This window comes from Notolepis coatsorum (genome assembly GCF_963971535.1).
Source record: "Notolepis coatsorum genome assembly, chromosome: 12".
NCBI classification, from domain to species: Eukaryota; Metazoa; Chordata; class Actinopteri; order Aulopiformes; family Paralepididae; genus Notolepis; species Notolepis coatsorum.
The window spans coordinates 85,923,490-85,942,512 of record NC_140176.1 but is presented as its reverse complement, the minus strand read 5'-3'; the positions used below and the strand labels follow the sequence as shown (position 1 = coordinate 85,942,512).

The following is a 19,023-nucleotide window of genomic DNA, read 5'->3' as shown; positions in this document are numbered from 1 at the left end:
CATCTAAAAATGTGTTAGTTAGCCAACAACAATCTAAACTATAGCTTTCCCTTCACACTTTTTAAGGGTAACAATAGTTTTATTATAAACCAATTGTGTAAAATCCTAGAAGAAATATACTGAGGAGCTGAATATTTACAATTCCACATGAAAAACACAAAAAGTCCTCTCACCTAAAGTTCAGCTGTCCTACTCCAAAGAAGACTATGTAGGTGAGCTCTGATCCCAATTCTGGACATTTCCATACCAAAATATGGGAGAAAGCGCCTTTTGGTAGCGAAATATAATGAATGTGACAGACGGGCAGACCCCAGGTGGTGAGAGCAGGCAACTGCACCTCCTCATCCATCATCCATTATGTAGACTGTTCTGTTTTGTGTTTTTATGTTTACGTGTGATGTATTGTGTATTGTGTACATGCACTTTTATTATGTTCTTGTGTGATGTACCGCACATTTTATTGCTGTCTGATGTTTTCGGGTGTTATTGCTGTCATCTTGGCCAGGTCTCCCTTGCAAAAGAGATCTTGTATCTCAATGGGACTTCCTGGTTAAATAAAGGTTAAAAAAAAAAAAAAAAAAAAAAGGACGAGAGGGCCTACCTGGAAGAGGTCAAGGTCCTGGCGGGATGGTGCCAGGAGAACAGACTCTCCCTGAACGTCAGCAAAACAAAGGAGATGATTGTGGACTTTAGGAAGTCGGGGGTCAAGGACTACAGCCCCCTCAGCATCGACGGGGCACCGGTTGAGAGAGTGAACAGTTTCAAGTACCTCGGAGCCCACATATCCGAGGACTTGACATGGACCACACACATTGACAGTGTTGTGAAGAAGGCACGACAACGCCTCTACTTCCTCAGGCGCCTAAGGAAGTTCCAAGTCAGTCAGAAGATCCTTAAGAACTTCTACTCATGTACAATAGAGAGCATCCTGACTGGCAACATCACCTCCTGGTTTGGGAATAGCACTGCACATGACCGAAGCAGACTACAAAGAGTGACACGTTCAGCGGAACGCACAATTGGAGGGGGGCTTCCCACCCTCCAGAACATTTACAACAAGCAGTGCAGGGGCAAGGCTAAGAGAATCATCAAGGACTCCAGCCACCCGAACAACTGCCTCTTTGAACTGCTGCGGTCAGGCAAGCGATACCGGAGTCTCAAGGCGAGCACAGAAAGACTCAGAAGAAGCTTCTATCCCCAGGCCATCAGGCTGCTCAACGAACAATAAACACTATGCAACAACCATCAAATGCACACAGCACACACATCCACACGCACACACTCACTTTAAACAACCAACACACTGCAGCACCCACTCTCCACACTTTAGATCACCTAAACACACTTTATATTGATTGGTAAAGGATTTGCACTACAACTCGTACACCTTACTGTAAATTGTACCTAAATTGTACCTCATCCCATTTCTGCTTTGCACTATATAGTATTGTATATTAGTATATTGCATAGTATATTGTATATTGTATGGTAACTCAGTTACTTCTAGTCTGCATCGAACATTGTACATATGTCTATACTGAACACTGTGACATCTATTTTTACTTCTTTTTACATGCTACTTTATTTTATTTCATACTTATCTTGTCTAGCACAGTCTCTGGAGCGTAACAGTAAGAAGCATTTTGTATAAAAGTATTCTGTACTTCTGTATGACAACTATTAAAGAAACTTGAAACTACCCGTGTGACAACCATCCCCGTTCTCCCCTAGTAATAGTAGCAGTTGTAGTAGCAGTATAGTAGTAGTAGTATAGTAATAGTAGTAGTAGTAGTAGTAGTAGTAGTAGTAGTAGTAGTAGTAGTAGTAGTAGTAGTAGTAGTAGTAGTAGTAGTAGTAGTAGTAGTAGTAGTAGTAGCAGTAGTAGTAGTAGTAGTAGTAGTAGAAGCAGTAGTAGTAGCAGTAGCAGCAGTAGCAGTAGCAGTAGCAGTAGCAGTAGTAGCAGTAGCAGTAGCAGTAGCAGTAGCAGTAGCATCCCCCTCGTATGTATATATTTACTGTTAGGATCTCTGTTTAACAGTACTGCATATTTGCATATCTTGTATGTCACAAATGTAACAGTACTGCATATCTGTATGTCATGTATGTCATAAATGTCATGATTAGTTTAGATTAGATTAGATTTTTATATCTGTATATTGTCATAACGGTCATTATGAATTGAAAATGTAAACAAGACGAAAGTATTTCTCTGGTCTGCATACCCTTAACAATTGTGTGTATTGGGCTGTACTGTATTGTACCCATTCTGCAATCTGTTAAATAACGTTTTCAATCAATCAATCAAGCAGTAGTAGTAGCAGCAGTAACAGTATTGTACTTGTGGAGGCAGCAAAGAGCCTTGGGAAGCGAGTGCAGACTGTTTTCTTCCACTATCAGGGTCTTCAACTCTGTCAGAGCCTGGATGTTCTCTGGTAGGCTCTCTAGATTATTACAGGCCAGATGGAGAAACACCTGAGAGAGAGAGAGAGAGAGAGAGAGAGAGAGAGAGAGAGAGAGAGAGAGAGAGAGAGAGAGAGAGAGAGAGAGAGAGAGAGAGAGAGAGAGAGAGAGAGAGAGAGAGAGAGAGAGAGAGAGAGAGAGACAGACAGACAGACAGACAGACAGACAGACAGACAGACAGACAGACAGACAGACAGACAGACAGACAGACAGACAGACAGACAGACAGACAGACAGACAGACAGACAGACAGACAGACAGACAGACAGACAGACAGACACAGACACAGGTAATTAACTATCCAACAAGCTGACTAAATAACTTTTCAACTAACAAATTATCTAACTAACTAACTAACTAACTAACTAACTAACTAACTAACTAACTAACTAACTAACTAACTAACTAACTAATGATGAAACTGACTGATTGACTGACTAACTAACGTTAGGTTATGACTTCAGGGGTACTACGACTATGCTTGCACCTCATGGTACCAAAGCACCTCAAAGGCGCTAAAAACAAAATTACAAACATCTCAAAACAAACTGGTCAGACTACTGCTTGACCTTACTCCTAGAACCCACCTCACCCCTGCCCACTTTGACAACCTAGGATGGCTTAGAGTAGACGACAGAGTACAGCAACTTGCAATGGGCCTGGTCTACAAGATACACTACACGACCAAGGTACCCATGTACATGTCAAAATACTTCCCAAAGGTCAGTGAATACCACGATCACAACACCAGAGGGAGCTCCACAAATCATGTTAAACCCAGATTCGGCTCAAATAAGGGACTAAACACGTTTCGCAATTATGCCACATCAATGTGGAACGCCCTACCCAAAGCTGTAAAGGAATGTGGATCACTACCCACTTTCAAAACCTCTCTCAAGGGACACCTACGGGAGACTGCAATTCAACACTGGCCCCTGTAAATATCCTAACCCAACCCCCTCCAATGTACAGTCATTTAACTAGTATGGTTTTGTCAATAGTCCAATGTACAATTTTGTTTGTTTATACAGTGTCTCCTCCCCCCCCCCCCTCAATGTACAGTTTTGCTTGTTTATACAGTGTGCCCCCCCCAACCACCTCCAATGTAAATGACCCAGTATGGTTGTCAATATCCCAATGTACCCAACCCCCCCCCACCCAACCTCCTCCAATGTACAGTTTCTACGTCAAATGTATATACTCCCTTTTCTTGACTCCTTCTGTATCACAAACAGTACTGTATTTGCAAATCTGGTATGTCATAAATGTATAGATGTAGCAGTACTGACTATCTGTATGTCATGTATGTCATATATGTCCTGATGAATTGAAAATGGGGGACCTGATGTAAACAAGACGAAAGTCTTTCTCTGGTCTGCATCCCCTTAACAATTGTGTGTATTGAGCTGTACTGTATTGTACCCATTCTGCAATCTGTTAATAAAGTTTTCAATCAATCAATCAAAACTATAACCAAGTTCTGTTAACACTAGTGGACGCTCTGCGTCTCTATGCATATATCCGCTTCAGCATATATACACTGAATACATTTCAAAATGTACCTTTAAATGCCAGCATTCATCTGGCCACACCCCCATCCGCGTACCTATATAAGCAGGGGTGGTGCCACACACTCATCTCCTTCCCAACAAATTTCACCACAATGAAAAATCAAGGGCCGCAGCGGCGTCTAGACGCAGAGCGTCCACTAGTGTTAACAGAACTTGGTTATAGTCATAACCTAACGTTCTGTATCACTCTAGCTCCCGCTCTGCGTCTCTATGCATAATAGGAGCTGAGCGGGAGCTAGAAGCTCGACAAATACACCCCGCTGAAGGCCCCCCACAACCATCAGAACAGGGAGGGCCGAGCCCCCCCGACCCCCCTAATGGAGGGCACCCCCCTATTGGTGGCTTCACGGGAGGGCGACGGACCCGACCGTGCGAAGAGGCACTCAAGCAACTCAACGCACAGGGTGAGCAGACCGTGGCTTGACCCCACGACTACACACACGCACAACCCGCATGCCACCCGGGAACGAACGGAGGAAACAACCTCGTTACTGCCCCCAGAATCACGGGGTCAAGGGCAAACCCAGATGACGTCGTAGTCAAGAGTGTTTAAAACATGTTATAATCAAAGCACGTTCAACAGAGTAGCATTAAGCTAACGGCCGCTCCAACCGTCGGTCGCTACTGCCCCTGCCCGCGAGACGCAGAGCGAACGGCGCACGCGACCAGAGGGGAGCTTGCGGCGGCGCGCGAGGAGCCGAAACCACCCCGCGCTGGGCCTTGGCCGATAGCAGCAAGCTAACGTTTCCTAGTGATCACAGCACAGGCTAACGCCGCAGCTAACAGCTGACTGGCTAACCGTAAGCTAAGCAGCTATCACCTGAACTTGTACACAATGATATAACACTCACCCAGACAGGCCGCCGTTCTGAAACCCTCCTCACTTTTTAAGAGAAAAGATAAACAAGATGTTAACACAGTTTTACAACGGTGATTTTATCAACACCCGACGGAGCCAGCACAATACCCAACTGGCCTGTGTAGCTGACTTTGAACACAGATCTTCCGCTAAAGAACATCTATGCCCATATCTCCTCGTGAGGGAATACTCTCATTTGGCTATGAAAGATGGGGCCTTAACACGGTGACAGAGAGATATCCACTCGTCCAGAAAACACAGGGATCACCAGTGTTAATGGTCGTGGCCCACTAGTCAAACTATAATGGGCTTCAGATCAAGGTCTTCCGCTGCTGCCCAAGAGGCTGAACCAAAAAACCTTAAACTGGGGCCGGTGTTCGTAAACATTGTCAGTTAGCCCCCATAGCACTAACAGACAAGTGGAGCCGCAAGCAAACAGTACTCACCCAACCTGAACCCCACCGCTTCTCACAACAGCGGCGCGTCCTACAGTTCAGCTGTGTCCTGAAAGGTTTCACCCCAACCAACACAGCAAGGAACTGCAGTTGAGAGGCATGCAGCGGCGTGCTCCCAATACGAAAACCGGTGGAGGATTTTTAGAATGATCACCATCTTCCAGACACTCCAGTACGAAGACAATATCACCGTATTTTCTCGAAAATAGTGAGAGAGAAAATAAAGATATGATGTCAACGTATCTCCTTGTTCTTCCTTTCCCCGTAAACATTGCTTTTCCAGCCAATATTTTTCTCCACGTCAAGTGGGCATATAGCAACACATTGCTTGTGATGAAATTTGAGAAGGAGATGAGTGTGTGGCACCACCCCTGCTTATATAGGTAAGCGGATGGGGGTGTGGCCAGATGAATGCTGGCATTTAAAGGTACATTTTGAAATGTATTCAGTGTATATATGCTGAAGCGAGATATATGCATAGAGACGCAGAGCGGGAGCTAGAGTGATACAGAACTACTAACTGGCTAAGTACTAATTAACCAATGATATGTGACTGACTTACTAACCAACTAACTAAGTACCTATATTTAACTGACTAACTACTAAGTAACTGATTGTGTAAACCTACAAGAGTCGTCATGGTGTAGACACAGCCAGGGATGTGTGTGATGAGGTTGTGGCTGACATTCAGCTTCCTGAGTCTGGTCAGAGCTGACAGAGATGAGGGAAGTGTGGTCAGCTGGTTGTTAGCAAGACTCAACACCTAGAAGAGGGGGAGAGGTAAAGGAGAGAGAGAGAAAGGAGGAGGGGGAGAGGTAAAGGGGAGACAGAGAGAGAGAGAGTGTTACCATGTGTTACCATGGTGACCTTGTTGTGATGAGAACCTTGTGCGAAGTAGTGAAGTAGTGGTGGTAATTCCGGTTCATTTTATCGACTCTGAGTCACTCACTAAAGTGATCCGTCACTTGAGTCACTGAATAATAATAAGAATAATTCATTTATTTTGTATAGCGCTTTTCAAAGACCCAAAGTCGCTGACAATAGGCAAAAAAGGAACAAAGAAAACAAAGAAACATAGAACCACAGGGAAACGGAGAACAATACGAATACACATAAAACCACGAGTAACGGATAACAAATACGGGAGTGAGTAGGGGAGACAGTCGGGAAGAGAGTAAGGGAAAATCAGGGGAGATCAGTCAGGTAGGGGGGGGGCCAGGCTATGGAGGGCTTTGAAGGTGACTGAGTTCCCCCCCCCCCCCCCCCCCCCCCATGGTAAGAATTCACAAAAGCTATAATACTCCTTAAGTTGTACAGTCCTAAAGTAGCGTATAAGCCTATTTTTGTCTTGAATAATAATATAACTATAGTTTGTTGTTGTTTTGCTTACAATAAAATATGCATTACTAGTCTATACCACTACTACTGATAATAATAATCATAATAATCACCATCATCCTCATCATCATCATCATCATCATCATCATCATCATCATCATCATCATCATAGCATGTGCATGAAATATATCAGCCACACAATGAACACCAGTGTGTTTAACCACTTGTTTATTGCAATATTTAACGTATTACTTAGATTCACTGACTGGAGTGAAGTTAGTAAACCGCATTTATTCAACCTTTATTTATTCACGAAAGGCACGGAGGTTTCCCTCATTTTCAGCGACGACGAAATTAATGACATATACATAATTATCATCTGAGCCCGCTGTGTTTCCGGTGAGTCAGGAACCGCCCAGCTCTAGTGTGACGGCCTCATCATTAGGAACATTAACATTGATTGAGATGTAACATTGAGTGTTACATTAACACACCCTACTGGACTATATACTTGCCCACTGTATTGTTACTTCATTCTAACTAGTGTATATAATTGTATAATTGACCACATCTGCCCAGTTGCACAGCCCTGGCCTACTCCTATTCCTATTTTATGTTTACTTATAATTGTACTATATCTATCTATTGAGCTATATTTAATTTAGTTTATATCCCACATAATCTTATTCAACCTCTTATACAGTCGTACAGCCCTGGCCTATATTTTATTTCATAAATATATTATTCTATTGTGCTTAACTTAGCTCATATTTCATTTTATTTTACTCAACTACTTTATTGTATTATCTGTCTGTTAATGTCTGTCCGCTAATGTCGCACGTCCAAAGCAAATTCCTTGTTTGTGAAAAGTATACTTGGCAATAAAGACCTTTCTGATTCTGATTTCTGATTCTGATCAGAGGCAGCTGGAACTGTGTGATTGGACTAATTGGGGCAAGGCTGCGGGCTGTATTTTTGTGCCTGCATTCCTATAGGAAGATTATGACATCATGGGCCAAAGCTTGGAGATAAAGCCCAGGAAGGAGATATGGAATGGCAGACCACCCCAACCACTACAGAGCAGAAACCAGTGTGATGCCTTGACAATGGGGATCAACTCTAACTCTACTAAAAGCTGAGTAGCGTTCTTTTCGGCTTGCATGTCTGGTGTTGGATATTGAACTGTGAATGAACCACTCATCCAACTCCTTTGACAGGTGGATCTATATCACTGGATACAACTGGAGAGGAGTGGTTACAGATGCAGAATCACCTGGTGACTTTTACCCCTTGACACACACCCAGTCTCCCTACGCTACCAGTAGCCAGTTTATCTTATCTAACAGGCTGCTGGCTGTGGCTGTTCTCGCATCTGGGCTATTTTTTGTTGACCTGGGATCAGCTCGTTTTTATTTCCTCCTACTCTTATCATGATAGCGTATTTGGCAGCCTATTTTTAGCCTTCCCCTGTGTGTGTTCCCTTGTTATCCCCTGTTAGCGTAGGCTGGACCATAGATATATATAAAGACTAGATGACTCACCCGCGCTGCTGGCCAACAGAGACCGACATTGCCAAATGGTGGCCATCTTGCTACCGGCCGGCAGCACGCCCACTCATAACATGAATGTCTATAGCAGTAGTAGTAGTAGTAGTAGTAGTAGTAGTAGTAGTAGTAGTAGTAGTAGTAGTAGTAGTAGTAGTAGTAGTAGTAGTAGTAGTAGCAGCAGCAGTGGTAGTAGTAGTAGTAGTAGCAGCAGCAGTGGTAGTAGTAGTAGTAGTAGTATCATTATAATACCTCTAGTTGAGTACAGGCTCCCAGTTCTTCAGGGACTTCAGTCAATCTGTTCCTGTAGACAAACAGCACCTTGAGTCTGGTCAGAAGACCCATCTCTGCTGGGAGGGCCGTCAGCTGGGGGGGAGGGGGGTGTTACCAAACATTTGTCTTAGGATCATCTAACATCCCTTTGGATCATTAGAGCATCATAGACATCAAGAGATCATGTAAGCACCTGCTTCCTATGAAATATGACCCCTGTTGTCGAGATGGGGGCACTAAAATCAGAGGTAGAAGAGTAAAGGCCATAACTGCTACACTGATTGACATGAAGCAGCTGTCCTTGTTCTGCAACTTTGTAACCTGGACCATGTCTGCCATTAAAACACATTTTCAACATATTCTCCTACATTATAATTATATACAGTAGTACTGTAAAATAGACAATTCCGCAGGGGAAATTGTGAAAGTGTGGGTGATGCCTGTGCACCGAGAGAGGATCTCCTTGCCTAGTCCGACAACCCCTCTCGCGAGTCTCTACGACAAACGGTTCAAAATATACAAAGTGGGCGGAGTCTAATAATAGTGGGCGTGGCAAACAGACCAATGAAAGAGGATATCCCTACTGAGTACAATGGTGCAACCCGCAAGTCTCTACGACAAACGGTTCAAAATATACTAAAATAGGGCGGGCCCAGTTATCTTGTAACGTGGATCCAGATGAACAGTCGAGTGCATTGAATCGCCTTCGAGACGCAAGAATCAATATGCTTTTGGAGTTTATGGCGTCGGCCAAATGGAAATACGATCTTGTTATGGTTTGTAACCGACATCAAACGCAACGGCACAGAGAGGAAGTTCAGAGTTAGCCAAAGCTAGGGCGTATTTATTTACAGAGTCACAAGATGGATGAAGTACAGCAATCGAACAAACGGGGATCTGGCATGTGACGATGTAGCGGCTCTGCAGATACTCCCAGTAGGTAGTGGTGAGGAATTGGCAAGTGACATTGAAGCGGCTCTGCAGATACTCCCAGCTTTCACTCCCGGTGGAAACGGAGAGAGAGAGAAATCAGAGTTAGCCCAACGAACACACAGAGGCAGAGAGGTGACTGGTCCAGTATTAATCCAAGTGACTTGATCTTCGGTGTACCACACACAAGTTAGCTGAGTCCAGAGAAAAACAATACGGTAATCTTCAGTGTTAATCTAACACAAAAAGTAGGTGAGTCCAGTACAAACAAAAAAAGGATTTCTTCGGTGTTCACCAAACACACAAAAAACTGATAATCCAAAAAGACTGTTTCCAAAAACTCACCAGAGCGCAACGCGAAAAGCGGGCAGATAACGAGGCGCAGCTCCGAACGGGGAACCAGGTTCTCCACAGCGGTTCTCCACAAAAGGTCCTGGAGAGCAAAAAGACAGGAACAGCGACGGGGAAGGCAGGTATATGCAGGTGTATTTCAGAACGACCCAACATCGATAGTAAGGAGGTCTGAGTATATAAAGCCTTCAGGGGCGCTAATTACAAGCTGTGACAGCTGCGGGATGAGATTGACACTTGCTCCAAAAGCGTGTGGCGGGGAAAGCACCAATCAACACAGCACCTTAAAGGAACGGAGCACGTGGCGGGGAATGCATTAATCAACATAGTACCTTAAAGGAACGGAGCGTGTGGCGGGGAGCGGACCAAACCTCACAGTACCCCCCCCCTCCACGGGAGCCACCCGGCGACCAGCCCGACCCGGCTCGCCCGGATGGGCACGATGGAAGTCGGCGATCAGGCCGGGATCCACGATGAGCTGGCGGGAGACCCAGCTCCGTTCTTCCGGACCGTACCCCTCCCAGTCCACCAGGTACTGGAACCCCCGACCCCGCCGTCGAACGCCCATCAACCGGCGGACCTACCACTGGGGGTGACCGTCCACCATCTCGGGAGGAGGTGGTTTCGGAGCAGGAGGCATCAGGGGACTGAGAGAGACAGGCTTAACCCGGGACACATGGAAAACGGGGTGAATGTGCATGGACGCAGGAAGCTTAAGACTCACCGCCGCCGGACTGAGTACCTTCAGAACCTCAAAAGGACCGACGAACCGGGGGTTAAGCTTCTTGGCCGAGGACCGAAGTGGAAGGTCCCTTGCGGAAAGCCACACCCTCTGCCCAGGGTGGTACGTCGGCGCAGGAACCCGGCGCCGGTCAGCCCCACGACTGGCGCGCTCCGATGACCGGAGCAGCGCGGTCCTGGTGATCTCCCAGACCCGACGGCACCGATCGAGGTGGTCCTGTACGGAGGGAACTGCCACCTCCGACTCCTGTGCAGGGAAAAGAGGGGGTTGGTAGCCCAGGGATACCTCAAAGGGTGAGAGGCCGGTGGCGGAACTGACCATGGAGTTGATGGAGTACTCGACCCAGGGAAGGAAACGGCTCCAAGAAGCTGGTCTCTCGGCAGCCACACACCGAAGAGCAGACTCCACACTCTGGTTCATCCTCTCCGTTTGTCCGTTAGTCTGGGGATGATAACCAGAGGAAAGACTGACCGTTGCCCCCAATCCCTTGCAAAAAGCCCGCCATACCTGGGAAGTGAACTGGGGCCCCCGGTCCGAGACGACGTCCTGGGGAAAACCATGGAGGCGAAACACGTGCCCCCGGTCTCGGCCGCAGAGGGAAGCTTGGGAAGGGCCACGAGGTGAACCCCCTTGCTGAACCGATCCACCACGGTCAGTAGGCACGTGTTCCCCTGGGAAGAAGGAAGACCTGTGACGAAGTCCAGCGCCACATGTGACCAAGGACGGCTCGGAATGGGAAGCGGCTGCAATAGCCCGGAGGGTGCCTGGTGGGAGGCCTTGCTGCGGGCGCAGACTGCGCAGGCCAGTACGAACTCCTTGACGTCGTTCCTCATGGTGGGCCACAAGAATCGACGAGCCAGGAAGGAGAACGTGCGATGAACGCCCGGGTGGCAGGCGAACCGGCTGGTATGGCCCCACTGGAGGACCCGGGACCGGACCGAGTCGGGGACGAAGAGACGATGAACCGGTACATTGCCTGGAGCGCGATGGAAGCGTAGGGCACGCCTTACCACCCCCTCGATGCCCAAGGTGACTACTCCTACCACCCTGGCCTCTGGGAGGATGGGAGTCGGGTCCTCAGTGGTTGGAGCCCCCTTGGAGTGTAACCGGGACAGGGAGTCTACCTTCGTGTTGCGGGAACCAGGGCGAAACGTCAGCGAGAAGTCGAACCGACTGAGGAAGCTGGCCCATCTTGCCTGCCGGCCATTGAGGCGTTTGGAAGCACGGATGTACGTCAGGTTCTTGTGGTCCGTCCAAATGGTAAATGGCTCCTCGGCCCCCTCTAGCCAATGACGCCACTCCTCCAAGGCAGCCACAACCGCCAGCAGCTCCCGATTGCCGATGTCATAGTTCCTCTCGGCAGGGAGGAAACGACGCGAGTAGAAGGCGCACGGATGTACCTTCTGGTCTGTTGCCGACCGCTGGGATAAGATAGCTCCCAGTCCAGTATCCGAGGCGTCCACTTCTACGATGAACTGTCTCTTGGGGTCTGGATGGAGCAAGATCGGGGCGGAAGTGAACCTCTTCTTGAGGGAGCGGAACGCAGCACACGCCGTTGGGGACCAGTCGAACGGCAGGGCGGGAGAGGTCAGCCTGGTAAGCGGTTCCGCCACTTGACTGTAGTTCCGGATGAATCTTCGGTAGAAGTTGGCGAACCCAAGGAAGCTCTGTAACTCCTTCCGAGAGGTGGGTTCTGGCCACTCCTCCACGGCCCGGATCTTGCGAGGATCAGCTCGGGTCAAGCCTCTCTCCACGATGAAGCCCAGGTAATCGACGGAGTCGGAGTGGAATCGGCACTTCTCCGCCTTGACGAAGAGCCGATTGTGGAGGAGGCGCTCCAGCACACGGCGGACATGCTGGATGTGTTCCTCGAGGGTCTTGGAGAAGATGAGGATGTCGTCTAGGTATACTACCACAAACTCCTCCAGCATGTCACGAAGGACATCATTCATGAGCGCCTGGAATACCGCCGGAGCGTTGGTGAGGCCGAACGGCATAACCAGGTACTGGTAGTGGCCCCTGGGAGTCTTGAAGGCGGTCCTCCACTCATCGCCCTCTCGGATACGGACTAGATGGTAGGCACTCCGGAGGTCCAGCTTGGTAAAGACGGTAGCCTGGGTGAGAGGCTCGAAGGTGGAGTTCATGAGAGGAAGAGGGTACTTGTTCTTAATGGCGATCTCGTTGAGCTGGCGATAGTCGATGCAGGGTCGAAGGTCTCCGTCCTTCTTCCCAACAAAGAAGAAGCCGGCCGCCACAGGAGAGGAGGAAGGCCGAATGAGTCCTGCTTCCAAGGACTCAGAGATGTATTGATCCATCGCTGCCTTCTCAGGGACGGTCAGACTGTAGAGGCGGCTGCCGGGAAGGGGAGCCCCTGAGCGGAGGTCGATGGCACAGTCGTAAGGCCGGTGAGGCGGAAGGGCCTGAGCCCTGGACTTACTGAAAACCTCCATGAGGTCGTGGTACTCGGGGGGTATGGTTGAGAGGTCCGGAAGCGGCTCACAAACGGATCTCCGGGGCGAGGGACAGGACGCCGCCTGAAGACACTGGGCATGACAGGAGGAGCTCCACCCCCTGATGGTACCGGAGGACCAGGCGATGTGGGGCTCGTGCAGCGCGAGCCAGGGCCGGCCCAGGACTACTGGGACAAGAGGGGATCTGGTGATAAAAAACTGGAGTCTCTCAACGTGGTTACCAGCAATGGTGAGCAGGACAGGGCAGGTGCGTTGAGTGATGTCAGCCAGGCGGTGTTGGTCCAATGCGAATACCTCCAATGGCCTCACTAGGTCCTCAAGTGGAATGTTGGCCCGGGTAGCAAACTCGAAGTCTAGGAAACTCTCGTCAGCCCCCGAGTCAATGAGTGCCTCCACCGTGGCCCGTTGGTCCGCCCAGGCCAGGGTGACGCTCATCAGACGGCTAGGTGGTGCACGGCTCTGGAAACGAGAAAAACGGCTCACCAGGATCTCCCGGGGTCCCGGGGTCCCGGCGAGCCTGGTCTTTTGGCCGGGTGGGGCAGTTGGCGTTACGGTGTCCATCCCGACCGCAGTAGAGGCAAAGGCCGGACCTGAACCTCGCCTCCCGTTCAGCTTGGCTAAGATGACGTGAACGTCCCAGCTCCATGGGTTCCTCCCCGGGCACCGAACGGGAGGGGAAAGAGCCACCAGTCGTGTTGGGAGCAGGGCGGCCCGCAGTACCGTCACGAGTACGGGGGGTCTGGAGAACCTCTGGAGGTCCCTGTCGGGTTCTCTCACGTCTTCTCTCCTGGAGGCGTCCGTCGATGCGAATGGCGAGGCTGAACAGGTCCTCGAGGGACTCAGGTTCCTCACGGGTCGCGAGCTGGTCCCTGACAGCGTCGTTGAGCCCCCTCATGAAGGTGAGACGAAGCGCTTGATCGTTCCAACCGCTCTCCGTTGCCGCCAGTCTGAACTCCAGCACGTAGTCGGTGACCCCGCCACTGCCCTGCCGGAAGGTACCCAACCGGGCTCCAGGGTCCTGGACACGGGCTGGGTGGTGGAAAACCCTGCGGAGCTTAGCCACGAAGTCTGGGTAGGAAAAACAGAAATCAGCCCCCATTGCCCAGGAGGCAGTGACCCACTGGGCTGCCCGGCCTGAGAGCAAGTTAGTCATGTAAGCCACTTGGGCTCCCCTTGAAGTGAATCGGCTAGGTTGATGACGAAAAACCAACTCACATTGCATGATGAATGTGGCACAATCCTCGAAGTTACCATCGAACAACCGTGGTTCGGAGAGACGGGGCTCCCGAGGTGCGGGATCGGGAGGCGCGGGGCCTGCCAGGGCTGCGGGTGATGCTCCGGCCGAGGCTCCTGAAGTAAGTGGGGTTACAAGCAAGGTGTTAACGGTTTCACTCAGCGCTTGTAATTGGTGGAGAATATTAGACTGCTGGCTAGCCAGAGAGCCAAGGGACCCCTGAATAGGCAGGACCTGGTCTCGGAGCTCCTGTACAGCAGCCGCAGCCGCACCTAGCTGTAGGCTGTGGTCGTTGGTTAACTCTATCTGGACCGCCAACGCTGTTCTGACCCTCTCTGTGTCGGCTGAGGTCGTCATGGTTGGGTCGTAATGTTATGGTTTGTAACCGACCTCAAACGCAACGGCACAGAGAGGAAGTTCAGAGTTAGCCAAAGCTAGGGCGTATTTATTTACAGAGTCACAAGATGGATGAAGTACAGCAATCGAACAAACGGGGATCTGGCATGTGACGATGTAGCGGCTCTGCAGATACTCCCAGTAGGTAGTGGTGAGGAATTGGCAAGTGACGTTGAAGCGGCTCTGCAGATACTCCCAGCTTTCACTCCCGGTGGAAACGGAGAGAGAGAGAAATCAGAGTTAGCCCAACGAACACACAGAGGCAGAGAGGTGACTGGTCCAGTATTAATCCAAGTGACTTGATCTTCGGTGTACCACACACAAGTTAGCTGAGTCCAGAGAAAAACAATACGGTAATCTTCAGTGTTAATCTAACACAAAAAGTAGGTGAGTCCAGTACAAACAAAAACGGGATTTCTTCGGTGTTCACCAAACACACAAAAAACTGATAATCCAAAAAGACTGTTTCCAAAAACTCACCAGAGCGCAACGCGAAAAGCGGGCAAATAACGAGGCGCAGCTCCGAACGGGGAACCAGGTTCTCCACAGCGGTTCTCCACAAAAGGTCCTGGAGAGCAAAAAGACAGGAACAGCGACGGGGAAGGCAGGTATATGCAGGTGTATTTCAGAACGACCCAACATCGATAGTAAGGAGGTCTGAGTATATAAAGCCTTCAGGGGCGCTAATTACAAGCTGTGACAGCTGCGGGATGAGATTGACACTTGCTCCAAAAGCGTGTGGCGGGGAAAGCACCAATCAACACGGCACCTTAAAGGAACGGAGCGCGTGGCGGGGAATGCATTAATCAACATAGTACCTTAAAGGAACGGAGCGTGTGGCGGGGAGCGGACCAAACCTCACAGATCTAGCGGATGGCAATCAAATAATTGGAATATTCTTTCTGCAGTCTCACCGGCTAGAGGTAAGAGCAATCTAACGTTAATTCCAGCTTGATTGTCCATTTCTATCATTGCAATCCATCTGATCAACGTATGCAGTTGTACTAACGAATGCCGTTATTGACAATCAATTAATCATAAACGACCCCCCCCCCCATTTCCTGCATGCATGATGGAACATAATATACTGTATACCGATCATATGCATTTGAATTTTGTATTGTAGCGTGTATAGGGACGAAATGCCAATCGATTAACACATTCCCCGCCAAAAATGAATTTACTCGTTATTGGCTGCCAATCGAATAACGTCAATAACGAGTTTACTCGTTTTTGGGATCGTTATATCGTTTATTCGCTATATCTATTCATAATTCATAGCTGCAGCCGCTGGTATAGTCTTCAGACCCTGTCTGAGCTGGCGGTCAACACCGCCCTCTACTGCCAGGCGGAGCTATTGCATCTCATTGAAAATGGGCTTGTGTCTTTTAGGAGGCGATCTGAGCCGGGCGGGCGGGGTTTAAATATTCAGGTGAGCCACTTCTATACAACGATGGCATCAGTAACTCCGCCCGCCCGCCCGTCATTGTGAGTGTGTAGTGTGGTGCGGACCTCCACAAGCATTATTTGGAATTGCGATAAGATATTTGGATTATCTCTTTTGCATTACATCAGATACAAGGTAAGAACATCATATATTAATTTGATCGTTGATCTGACATTTATTTCTACCCCGATCACAGCTATCTGTGTGGACCGTGTATGTATGGTGTATGGCTGTTTACCGTTGGCTGCGGTGGGGGTGGGGGGGGGAGCGTACCGCTACGATGGTCATTTCATGTATGGACGAGGAGACATAATAGTGATAATTTAGTGTTGATTTCAGGATGATTAGATAATCAGCCGAAAATTTACAACGTGATGACTGGATTACAGTCAAATGCATTTTTCTCGCCTTTTCCTGGAATTACTGAAAACACCCAAACCATACTCTATTCAAAACGGTATAAAACGGAAATGTACGGATGAAAAAATAATCTGTCTCTGCAATGTTGACTAGAAGCAGCTCACTGAGACACATAGATTATTAATTAATTAATTATTAATATTAGACCCATAGATATAATATAAGATATATTTTAAGCACTCGCAAATGTCACAGTCTAAAACTATATCCATTGAATAAAGACCTGGCAATGAATGGGGTATCAGCGCCCCCTGCTGTGGCGGTCAATGTGTTAAGTATTATGCATCGCAGCCTATAACTAGCGTTCTAGGAATTACCCCAGATGACTCTAAAACTATACTTATATTCACCACGGTATAAAATGACAATGTAGGGCGGCCGGGTAGTGCAGCGGACTAAGCATCTGTCTACCACCACAGAGACAGTGGAATCGAATCCAGCTGTGGTGCTTCCGGGTTGGCCGACCGTCCATACTAACACAATTGGCAGTGTTAGCGGGTGGGAAACCCGGCGAGGGTGGGTCCTGGTCATTGTAAACAGCGACTCCTACAGTTTGGTCGGGGCGCCTGCACAGCAAGGGAAGGATCTAGGAGAGGTAGTGTGACCTTCCACACGTTACACTCCCCCAGTGAAAAGTCCGCACTGCCAGGTGAAAAGAAGCAGTGGGCTGGGTACACATGTTAGGCTGACCAGGTCAAAATGGTTCAGTCGCAGGACAGCAGCACTGCTTTTGCGGGACAATGCGGGACACGTAGGTAAAAAAAAGTATTTAAATTGTTTTTTTTATTGCTAATTAAAATTAAAGAAATGTATTTATTATTTAAATGCCTTTATTTCATATTCCACGCAGACGGTAGGCTATATATAGCACATTTAGTTATTAATCTTATTAAACTGTATAGATGCTTCACCAATCACCTTCTCAGCCCTACTGTCTATGTCACCAACATCTTTATTTAATCACACTTTCATCATTAAGCAGGTAACCATCAATCTTGGTAAGCTGATAAAATCACTCCATTAACACTTTGACTGCCGGGAGCCGTCTTTAGACGTCTTTGCTGGCCATGCTAAAGTTGCCGGGGGACGCTGTACGTCGTCTTTATATCAATATTTCAAAAATCTGCGATCGGATTCATAATGTCCCTCCGCTGGCCTGAGATCCACCAGCAGGACCCAATGAGCTCTCTGGCGGTTCAGGAGCGCCATCTGGTGGCCGATCGGCGCAAGCGCTTAACAGGAAGCGCATTAGAGGTTTTGCTAGACGTCCGTATTGCTTCCGGCCACTCGGTACATGTCCCGTGACTCTAGCTCGTCACTCTACATAGCGATCGATTGCCAATAACTCGATAAACAACATGATTTGGACGTATATACCATTATACAAGCTGGAGATGGACCGGGTAATAATATATCCCATAATGATAAAATTTCTACTCGACGATGATCGCCCAACGGCGCGCGGAGACTGGGGTGAGTTTCAGCGTGTAACGTTACCGTCTTCGATAATAACTGATATTATCAACATTTGACCCACATTAGATGATTGGTATAACGCTGCCCACGGAATTATAAACGCCCCCTCGCCCATCCGGTCAACATCAGATGACGTGTAGTAACTTCTAGAATTACGTCTAGTTGGAATTTTTTATATCGCGCTGATTGCCATCAAACTGTATTTCATCATCAATATAATGCATTTGGGGCTATATATCACGTTCTGGAGAAAGCTGCAGAAAGAGATGAAAACATACTTATACATTAGACCATACTTTACTATGAATATGTGAATGAAAAAGTTTAACGTTGCTACACAATGAACAATACATATAGGACTTTGAATGGGCCCTAATAATGGCAATGTAGCAATAGAATTTAAAAAGTTATAGCCCTGCAAAGAAGGGGACTTTCTCCATAGACAAATAGCGCTGGCAATCTATGGTATATCATTAATTTAACCTTAGGCAACCAAAGTGTTAATCCTATGCAAACAGGAACATGTGCACTCTCCAGGGAACATTGGCGTTTTGTGACAGAGGAGGAGGGGAGTCTCACCCACTGTACAACATGCTCCATTATTACTGTACGACTTAAGTTCTAAACCTGTCTCCGGGAAAGTGCACTAGTCACTAGTGTTGTCACGATACTGGAATTTCGACTTCGATACGATACCTTGAAAAGTATCGATATTCGATACCATTTTCGATACCAAAAAATAAATAAAAAATAAATATATATGTATATATATACATTTACATTTACATTTAGTCATTTAGCTGACGCTTTTATCCAAAGCGACTTACAAGTTCTGTACGACAAGCCATCAGGAAGGGCACAACTCTATCAGCTGTGCAACAATGTTCATCAAAGTGTTGAGTGCTACAGTGTAGGTTAGTTTATTAGGACAAGTGCATGACAGTACGGTTAGTTAGGGTTAGATTTTTTTTTTTTATAGTTTTTTTCTTTTTTTTTTTATTCTGATAATGGTTGAAGAAGTGCGTCTTTAGTCGACGGCGAAAGATTGGACGTGAT

At 47.9% G+C, this 19,023-nt stretch overlaps 1 protein-coding gene across 1 annotated transcript in view; it reads right to left on the bottom strand.

Annotated features, from left to right (window-relative positions):
• lrrc30a (leucine rich repeat containing 30a) overlaps positions 1-19,023 on the bottom strand; it is a gene marked incomplete at its 5' end in the record, with an annotated part of 44,437 nt that overhangs the window by 17,970 nt on the left and 7,444 nt on the right. Inside the window, 3 exons of the mRNA XM_084325926.1 lie at positions 2,339-2,472; positions 5,974-6,108; positions 8,480-8,593. Of these exons, the coding sequence (XP_084182052.1) occupies positions 2,339-2,472; positions 5,974-6,108; positions 8,480-8,593 (383 nt within the window). The remainder of the gene's footprint in view (positions 1-2,338; positions 2,473-5,973; positions 6,109-8,479; positions 8,594-19,023) is intronic.